This window comes from Bidens hawaiensis, unplaced genomic scaffold (genome assembly GCF_021521415.1).
Source record: "Bidens hawaiensis isolate Kalapana, Puna unplaced genomic scaffold, B.hawaiensis_p1.1 tig00002438_1, whole genome shotgun sequence".
Lineage (NCBI taxonomy): Eukaryota > Viridiplantae > Streptophyta > Magnoliopsida > Asterales > Asteraceae > Bidens > Bidens hawaiensis.
Genome location: NW_027491134.1, coordinates 2,151,406 through 2,161,739, shown reverse-complemented (window position 1 = coordinate 2,161,739; position 10,334 = coordinate 2,151,406). Strand labels below are relative to the sequence as shown.

General features: G+C 35.1%; 1 protein-coding gene across 1 annotated transcript; it reads left to right on the top strand.

The window, feature by feature from the left end:
* The first annotated feature begins 1,843 nt into the window (after positions 1–1,843).
* Positions 1,844–6,624, top strand: LOC143619442 (uncharacterized). The gene is made up of 4 exons (XM_077091377.1): positions 1,844–2,002; positions 3,068–3,256; positions 5,112–5,331; positions 6,244–6,624. Exons 1-4 carry the CDS (start codon positions 1,878–1,880, stop codon positions 6,508–6,510), a joined length of 801 nt encoding a protein of 266 aa, XP_076947492.1. The 5' UTR covers positions 1,844–1,877; the 3' UTR covers positions 6,511–6,624.
* The last annotated feature ends 3,710 nt before the right edge of the window (positions 6,625–10,334 follow it).

Below are 10,334 nucleotides of genomic sequence, written 5' to 3'. Positions count from 1 at the left end.
ATTAATTATACAAAATTAATAAACAAAATTTTCTTTTGCTAACCCTATATTCTTTTAAATGGCTTAAAGAGTTCAAATCTTGTTCTAAAATTGTTTAAAATCTCAAGTCTATTTGAAAACAAAACTCAGAAGTATGAGTGTTCTATCTTTTCAAGAATCTTATACATGGGTTCTTCATGTGACTAATTTTTTATACTTTGAAAAGTTACATCTGATCGCTATTGTAGTTATTTTTGTTATGGAGTTATTTTTGTTATTTGTTGAGCTTCAATTTTTAAGGAATAAAAATGGGATTTTACAAATAGTGAGATCTTCAATGTACCACCACAATGCTCTTTTTGGAACATTTATTGGGAAAAAAAACAAAGGAACTTGTTGGTAGAAGGTCGAGCTAAGAGCTGGCTCGATTTGAAAACGAGTTGAGTTTGTGGTTAATGTATTTTGTTAATGAAATGTTTGTAAACAGATTAATATTCTTTTTTTTTTCTAAGTAGCATGGTGAGAGAACTAAATGAACCAATATAAGCTGAGATAACTGGAGAGCCGATTGAATATTAAGATTAAAATTATTTGGAACTTTGTAAGTTGTAACCCATATGCTAGCGGTTTGGAAACTCATAGGTTTATTGAATGTGATAACTAGGTTGTAACCCATATGTTAGCGGGGCTGGGCATTGGTGCAACTTCTAGAAGGTCTTGAGGTGAAAAACTAGTTGCATGACTGCCAAGTGTTACTTGGCCACATGAACTTTACAACCGAGAATAAATGGGTATGACCGTAGCTCCGGACAAGGAAATCTTAGTTAGCTTAGTCCGAAAGTCGTTGCGAAACCAATCCATAGTTGGAAACCAAAGCTGGGTCAACTAGGTCCCAAAAAAGATGAATGCTTTTATTGTTGAAAAGTTCAACAATAAAAGTTCCATACTGAACTACCCCTATACTACTCTAAATGGTGACGCCACTCATTTCAATCACTCTAAGAATTTTAACTTCTGATTCTTAGTAGCTAGGCGGAGTTAAAGGAACTCGCCTTGGCGACATACCTTGTAGCGAGTACCCGGACTTGTAACCTACTTTTACAATATTGGAGATAAGTAAAGAAATGGAAGACTACTATCGGTGGAATATATATGATCGTAAGCGTTAGATGAAATATACAAACTTAAGTTTATATTCATCTTGTAAAACATATAATAAAACAAATACTCCTCGTCCGAATTAAAGTATGATATCTAAGGCTAAGGTGTATACACTCCTCAACACCATTCCTTTCATTCGCCACGTCTGTGTTGCGTCAACTTTCTCTCCATCATTCAACATCACCTTTCAACCAAAGAAATACACTATTCTCCTCATTCTCTATTTTTTTCTTTATTAAATTATATATTTTTTTAAAGGAATTGAAACAATTAAATAGGTTGGCCCCACCACTAATGGTTGAATGACCCGTATGACCATGGTCATTTCCCTCAGGTCACATTCTTGGACGAGGCGACGTTCCTATAAGGTCCCTCACGTGAGGTGTGCTATGTCAGCGTCCACACCAACCGGTGGTGGTGTGCTATGTCAGCGCCCACTAACATATACCCGAGCCCATCCCTTCTCACCCAAACAAAAAAAAAGAAAGAAAGAAATTAATTATTAATAATAAAAATCACGTCATCGTCATAATTACTTAACAGCCCCTCATAATTGGGGATTGAATCAATCTGTGACAGAGGATCCAAATTCTAGGGTTCCAATCCTAATTATCACTCTTAAGGTACACATCTAATCACAATTCATCACCAGTTTCAGTTTTTAATTATTGTGATAACACATCAATTATTATTATTTGTGGTTTCTTTCAGGTGTAATTTATTATTATATTATTATTATGGGTCGAGATAGGGAGTTGTCTCCGTCGTATAAGCGGCGGAGGTCGCCATCGCCGGTGGGACATAGGTATAGCGGCAGCCGGAGGTATCGAAGCCGTAGAGATCGAACCAGCCCCTACACCAGGTGATTCATGCCCGATTATTATTATTATTATTATTATTATTATTTTTATTTTTTTTTCTATTATTTACTTAATTGTTTAGCAGCCAATAGTTTGTTTTATTGATACACTTTTGTTGATATTATGAACTATAATTTACTTTATTGGTATGAGTTTTGTTAGCAGCCAAATTTCGAGTTATCGCTTATTATTTGATTCAACATAGTTAAAGCTATTTGATTGGTCTAGTTTTGCTTTTTTGCATATCGTAAATCCTTTTAGTCAATCTGAAAACGTTATTAATTCTCCAATTTAACAACTTTTTTTTATGTTTTTTCTACGGCACTTGACTTAAATCTGTATCATATGCGGGAATTTGGATGATGCAGTTGTACACCGATTGTGGAATTGTTTACACATGAACTAGTTTGTTTTTCTTGGTTGTTAGTAAAGTTTGGACCTATATAATATAATGCATATCCATCGTAAAAAAATAATAATAATAAAAAGAGGATCTGCTTCGATTTGGCGTGGTTAGCTATTTTCCACCACCTCAAAAGTTGTTTGAATCCTATTAGTACATGACCCAGACATCTAGTTATGAAGTAGCGTGCGTTTTGACTTTTGACTTTTGACTTTTGACTTATGCACATACGGCACTTTTGTCTTGAGAGTTATCAGTATGCATGAGTTCTGTAATCTTTCTCCAAGTGTTGACTTGAGAACACATTGTTGAGCAATTTATTGCCAGAGATTTGAGTTTGACTAAAGATTATAAATTTCATGTAAAAGAATAAGACCAGACTAAATGTAATATAATAATTCAGAAACATAAGAAAAGCAGTTGCTCGCCTCCAATGGTAAGTGAGCAGGTGATGGGTGCTGATTCCTGTTTTTTTCCTGCTCGATTGTGACATTTAGCGGTTTCTTGTGATAAAAGATGGAGCTCACTCTTTGTACTTAGCAATATAAGAGGTAACTGTAAATTGCTTTTGCCTCTATTGTGCTAGGTCAGCTGGTATGGTGCGTATGATGTTATCTGTAGCTTTACACATTAAGCTATTCCTTATATTATATTGTCTTTACAGGCGGAGAAGCCGCTCGGTATCTCCACGCCGCCACCGGAAAAGCCCATCACCACATCCAAGGCGGCATAAACGACAAAAAAGTAGGAGTATCTCATTGTCTCCTGTAGCTAAGTCTCCTAGTATTGGGCCCACTGAGCGCAAAGTTGTCACTGAAAAAATGAAAGTTGAAGATGAAGAGCAAAAGAAAAGGTATATCACTTTACATAAATCCGTTATCTTCTCTATACTCATCTCTTTCAGTTATACATATACTTTCTTTTTAGTATGATATTTTACTATTCAGAGTTCAGACAGTTAATGTTCCAGAATACGTATTGAACTAATATAGCGTTCTGTTAAAATGTTGGTTGTTATTTTTTAATTTATCTTATTTTGATATTTGATATGGGGATAATTTTTTAATAATGATCATAAATTCACATTTCCAAATCTGTATTGACGATAACGGAGAGTAATATTGAAGTTTTGTTTTTATAAGCTCGATGTTATAATATTATTGTGTGCTTGAACTTAATATTGAACCAAAGACAAAAATATCGTGAATATGGTTGTCAGTTTGTTTAATATAATGAAGATTCTGAAATTTTTTCGGTAGCTTGAGATTCTGTTACAGAATTTGCTTAAATGAAGTTATATAATTTATATTTGGGACTTTGAGAGCACTGGAAGGAGTATTACGTGTTTGGTTGTTAAAGTAGTCTTCTTTATATATTACTTAAAAGGGGGGAAAATGATAAATGGCAGGGGCATGAAACCACATTTTTAAGATGCATGCTTGACCATTAACTTACTTTTCTAGCCTCACATTATTTTCACATATCTCTGTCTGCCTTCTTTTTTATGGTGTGTATGGAATAGTATGGGACAAGTTTCTTAAGAGACTGTTGTTTTATCTTTCTTTTAGTAAAGTATTACTATTTTTTAACTACTTTACATCTATTCAAACAAGTAAATTCATGTGCACTAATTTTATTTAATCTTGTTTTTTTACATATTTTTTGTGATTTGTTATACTGTTTGCATTATTAGTTGTTTTCTGTTTCTTATTAAATGCTATTGTTGTCAAACTATAACTATATCGTTTGTACTTAATGTTCCAATAAAAAATAAGCTAAATTGTCAACATAGCGAGATCACCAAGATCTATTTTGGTCATTTCACATCAGATGAGATTTTGTACTAAACACCGTCTGTGCTTCTGTCCTTCTGCATGTCTAAACCGTACACTATCTGCTTTTCTTATCAGCAGTCACTGCATATACCTTTGTCACTTTTTCTTGTGCTGATACAGAATTCCATTTATGATCACTTATTACAACAATGATCATGAAATTAATAATTTGGGCTTGTGATGAATGTGATTGCAAAATTTGTGTAAAACCATATATATAATGTATTACAACTTAAGGTTGGTATGGGCTACATTTACACAACCAGTTCTCTGAGTGGCTTGTATTCAACTACTCATGATGAATTCTTTTTACTAATAACCAGCACAAGCTATTAAAGCATCTTCGTTTGCATGTAGCTCTGTTTGAATCTTTGATCATAGTGAACTTACACACATCCTTCGTTATAGGCTCTAAACTTAGTTTACTCTCTCTTGGTTCTTCACTCGGTTGTGGTAGAAGGATGGTAAATGGTAATTAGCTTTAAAACTGTGAAAGGTTACTTGACATTTTTCTCCACAGGCTATATTGAAGGAAGATACTACTACTGCTATAGTTCAACTTGTTTTATTTGATGATGAATTGGGTGCCTCGTTTATCTACTGTTCACGAGTTTTGAAACTCATTTGTTTGGATCAGGAACTCATTAGAGGTATGCTTTATAAGCATATTCACACATATATATATAGTCAACATGAAGGTCGGTCTGCATTTGTTAGAACTTAGAAAACATGCACTGTAAAAAAGACAAACAATGTGGAGGGATTTTGATATAGAAAATATTTAACGTCAAATCGTCGCTCTGGTTGCTGACTTGGTTTTTATCCTAATGATCATTTCTTATTGACATGTATTTTTTTTTTTAATTTTATTAGGCGTCAGCAGGAAGCAGAAATGAAGTTGGTGGAAGAAGAAACTGCAAATAGAGTTGAAGAAGCTATTAAGAAGAGAGTGCAAGAGAGGTTGAATTCTGATGATATTAAGATGGAGATTCAAAAGCGGTTGGAAGAGGGGCGGAAGAAAGTTCTGATTGAGGTTGAAGCTCAACTTGAGAAAGAGAAAGAAGCTGCGATTATTGAGGCTAGACAAAAAGAGGCAAGTGTTTAGACTTTTACTTTTGTAATATAATAACTTCTATTTAATGTAACAAATATACAATTACACAATACATATAACTATGCACAGATAACTAAATGATACATATTACGTTATATATTATATACAACTATAAGTATGAATATAAATATATATATAAATTATTATTTATCTATATCAACAAAGCAGTGAAATAATAACGAGCCCGAACCAAGTTTGAAAAGTAATATTCAAAGCTCGAGCTTGGCTCAATAGTAATTCTTCAAAATTGTGCATGGCTCAATATTATATATTTGTTTTGTTGTTACACAGATATAATAATTTATACATATATTTATATTTTGAACTTAATAGTTATATATACACACACACACACACATACATGATACATACATATTATACAACTACAGTTGTATATTTGCTATATTAAATAAAAGGTAATAATAACAACAATAATAATAATAATAATAATAATAATAATAATAATATGTATTGCACAAGTAATAGGCTCGTTTAGGTCAGGAGCCTATTCAAGCTTGATATATGAAGCTTGGCTCGAGGCCCTTTTTTAAATGAACTCCGGTTTAGACTCAAGCTCGAGCTCGTTTAAGCTCGGTTCGGTTTGAGGCTTTAGCAAGTTGATCTCGAACAGTTTACAAATGGCTGCGTTTGTTTAAACCCTTAATGGACACAAAAAGTATCTGTGGGTGAACCCAATCTTAACCCGTTTCAGCTCGCATAACTTTCTCATCTTGCTACCTCTAATATGATAAATACCAGTGATGAAAACCAAACATTTTCTCCAATTTTGTATGAACCCAAGGGGCTTTATTCAAGGTTACTTGATGGAAGATTTGTAGTTTTGTACATATGCTTCAGTAGACAGAGATATAATATGTGTATGACGAATAGGAACAAGCTCAAAAAGAAAAAGAAGAGTTAGAAAGGTTGGTTGAAGAGAACCGAAGGAGGGTTGAAGAAGCTCAAAGACGCGAAGCAATGGAGCAACAAAGGAGGGAGGAAGAACGTTACCGGGAACTAGAAGAGCTTCAACGACAAAAAGAAGCTGCTTTATTAAGAAAAAAACAACAGGAGGAAGAAGAACGCGCAAAGCAACAGAAAGTGCTCGGTAAGAACAAGTCCCGCCCCAAGTTGTCTTTTGCAATTGGTTCCAAATAAACCAGTCGGGTTTTCAAAACATTATTGTTTAAATCTTGTACCAAATTACCTTTTGTTTGTAACAAATTAGTCTTGCATAATTTGGACCATTTTCAGTCAATAGCAATTCGTTTTGTCTCATGATATTTTCATCAGATTACCGTCTATTTTTTTTTGTTTTCTTATGCATTTTGCTGGCAAAGTTGATCAATAATCAACATAAAAAATTACTATATGTACCCCCCTGTACATGAACCACGAAGGAGTATAAGCAATGCCAAACACCTTTATTACTTTTCAAAAATTTAATAAGTTATAGGTTGGTGAAAATAAGCAATCCTAAACACCCCCTAAGCCCAACAGTTTGTAAGTTTGTATACAACTTTGTTACAGAATTTCTGCAGTCTGCGGACGACATCTGCAGACATCTATAAAAGAAAAGGTGAACCAAACCTCGCAGTTTGCAAGAAGACTGTTTTTTAATCTTTGTAAACTACTGAAAGAAACTAGTGGTTGTGTGAGAACTGTGATAGTGGGTGGCGGTGCTAGATGCTGGTAGTAGTAGTAGTGGACGGTGGCGGTTGGACAGTGGGTGGTTGCAGACCTTAGAAGATCTTAGAAGTTGATAGGTCAAGTCTGCACTAAGAAGAGCTCGCATAAACGTTTTTTAGTGAAACGTTTTTGAAAAAATAGTCTGTAGATGACAATGTTTGCGCGACGCAGACAAAAGAGTCTGTGCAGACATTTTTTAGAAAAACAAACAGCGCCGTAGTCTTGTTCCCTATAACCAGTTTGGGACTCGCCACGATTTGATAAACATACCAAAAACCTTTTTTTCCCCAACCGGTTACAACCCGATTCGCAAGGCCGTCCGCGATAATCGTTAAATTTTTTAGCCAAATGCGAAAAAAAATTTGGGCCTTTTTAAGTAGAAAGGTTTTATTGTTGAGTTAAATAGTTAAATTTTTAAATGGATTATGGTTTGGACAGTGCAATTTTTTTTTTTTTTTATAAAAAGTAACTTAGATGAACTAGGTAATTGGGTTTAGATATTAGGAATGTACATGTTTCTTTAAAAAAATATATAACTTCTTTTTAAAAAAAAATTCGAGTCTATCTAGGTAATCGGGTTGAAGACTGTCGCCCCTCTCTAAGAGCCGACCCTGCTGACTGGTTTTGACCAAATTCTGACCAACTCAAATGATTTATAACCCGAACCAGGTTGGATAAACCGATTTGTATGTCTGCATGGGATCCATGTATGCGAGCTCCCCAAGTAGGGCTATTCACGAGCCGAGCCGAACCAAGCGAAGGCTTGCTCGTTGCTTGGCTCGTTTACAACCGAACCGAACCGAACGGCTGAAATTCGAACCGAGCGAAAAACGAAACGAGCCAAAATCGAACCGAGCATTTTTCGATCGAATATCGAGCGATTTCGAGCATTTTTTATTTCCTTTTCACTTTAAAATTTTCAACAAGAAACAAGTTTAAAGGCTGTAAATAATATATTTTGTAAACAAATTAGTAGTTTTTAGACAAACGTATAATATGTTGTAAATTTTTAGGAGAAAGAAGTTTGAAGTGAATTATTATGAACATGAAAACAAACTTTTAGTATTCTGAAAACATGAATCGAACTAACGAAACTATAAAATTGACGGAATATGAACAAAATTTAAAAGAGTTTAAGAAATTGTATACTTATATTTTATGTTTGGTGTCTATTTATTATTAATATATTTGTTCATATATAATTATAAATAAAATAAATTAAAAATATTCGAGCCGAACCGAACCGAGTAGACCTTTGCTCGCTGCTTGGCTCGTTTACATACCGAACCAAGCAGAGCGGCTCGTTTACAATCGAGCGAAAAAACAAGCGAGCATTTTCCGAGCAATTTCCGAGCGAGCGACGAGCGAATTCGAGCGTCGAACGGTTTGGACGGCCCTATCCCCAAGTGGGTTAAATTAACAATGATGGTGATGGGCTAAGTCATATGGTAACTTGGTAAGTCCAGTGAGGCGGCTACCAATAGAGATGTTCAACGAAACCGGTTCCTGGAACCGAACCGGTGGACCCGAACCGGACCCGAACCGGTTCCTACCCGTTTTTTGTAGGAACCGGACCCTATCTGATTCAACCCGATGATCCGTGACCGGTTCTTGCATTTCAGAGTGGGGGCGGGTAGGAACCGGAACCGAACCGGAACCGGTTCTGGAACCGAACCATCCGGAACCGGTTCCTAACCGGTTCTAGCCGTTGGATCGAATATAGCCGTTGGAAATCGTTTTTTGGCCGTTTTTTGACCGTTGGGGTCAAAAATAGCCGTTTTTTGGCTCCCCCAAGCACCCCACTACTAGTATAAATAGGTATTTGGTGTCATGGGTTCATCACAACACTCAAAACGCAAACCCGAACGCAAAAAAATACAAAAAAACGCTATTACAACGTTTTGAGTTCTCTAATCTCTTGTTTTCTCTTCTTCTATATTCATATTTGTTGTTATGGCTGTCTCACAATCATCGGTTGGTCAATGTTCCAACGCCGAACCAAATTTCGTTCGTATTGTACCTCATAATCGTAATCAAGAGATTTGGTGCAATTGGGATTTGGTTGAATTGAGTGACCATTCATTGAAGGCTCGGTGCAAGTTTTGTGGGATTTATTTAAACCCACTTTCGAATTCAAATTTGAAGAAACACATCGAAAAACCGTATTGCAAGGCGTTGAAAAAGAACGTCGATTCGCAACAAACGCAAATGGATAGTGAAGGCGGAATATTTACATACCAAATTGATCGAGTTCAAGATCGTATGGCGAAGTTTGTGATTCAAGAAGCTTTGCCGTTTAGCCACTTCGACAACCCTCGCTTAACCGCCATGATTCGAGATACGCTTCAACCACAATACACTCACGTAAGTCGTCATACTCTTAAACGTTATTGTTTAAAATTGTGAAAGAAGGCCAAAGAGGTACTAATTGCATATTTTGAAAATATAAATACGGGAATAAACTTAACTAGTGATGTTTGGTCGGCTCCACATGGTCTACCCGAATCTTATCTTTGTGTCACCGCTCATTAGGTAGACCCGTCATCGTGGGAAATGATGAAACGCACAATTGCTTTCGAACTCTTTGAGTATCCACATACGGGAGATAATTTGTTTGAAATTTTAGATTATGTTATAAAAACTTATAAACTAGAAAATAAAATATTTTCAATGGCATTTGATAACGCGTCGAATAATACATCGGCGGTTGATAAATTAAAATTAAAATATACGCCGATTTGCAATGGTGTATTTTTTCACTCAAGGTGTGTTGCACATATCATTAATTTAATCGTGCAAGACGGACTTGCTTCGGATGAGGTTACATCGGTTATAAACGATTTTAGACTAATGATACATGAAGTTTTTAAGAAAAGTAAAAAAAGACAAATGGAATATAGAAAATTTTATAAAGATACGGGAAGAAAAGCTTTGGGAGCTAATTGGGATGTACCTCATCGATGGAATTCCACTTGCATAATGTTTCAAAGTGCTTTGGAACAAAGAGAAACTTTACAAATGTTTCATTCTAGTCTTGCCGATAATGATTTGGCAATCCCCTTTTCAAATGAGAAATGGGAAATTATCAATGACTTATCGACTTTTCTTGAAGTTTTTAAAACATCAACTACGAAACTATCGGGAACGTATTATCCGACAAGTCCCTTGGTTCTTACGGAGATATTTTTAATCGTTAACAATCTTAAAGAATTTGAAAATAAAAGTCCAATGTTTTCAAACATCATATTACCAATGAAGTTTAAATTAAAAAAATACTTTCTTGAATTGCCACC

Bases quoted from the DNA above. Each gene is read 5' to 3' on its own strand.
- LOC143619442 (XM_077091377.1), top strand. From the start codon at position 1,878: ATGGGTCGAGATAGGGAGTTGTCTCCGTCGTATAAGCGGCGGAGGTCG. The intron at 2,003-3,067 runs GTGATTCATGCC...TTGTCTTTACAG, and splicing joins CGAACCAGCCCCTACACCAG to GCGGAGAAGCCGCTCGGTAT. The intron at 5,332-6,243 runs GCAAGTGTTTAG...TATGACGAATAG, and splicing joins TTGAGGCTAGACAAAAAGAG to GAACAAGCTCAAAAAGAAAA.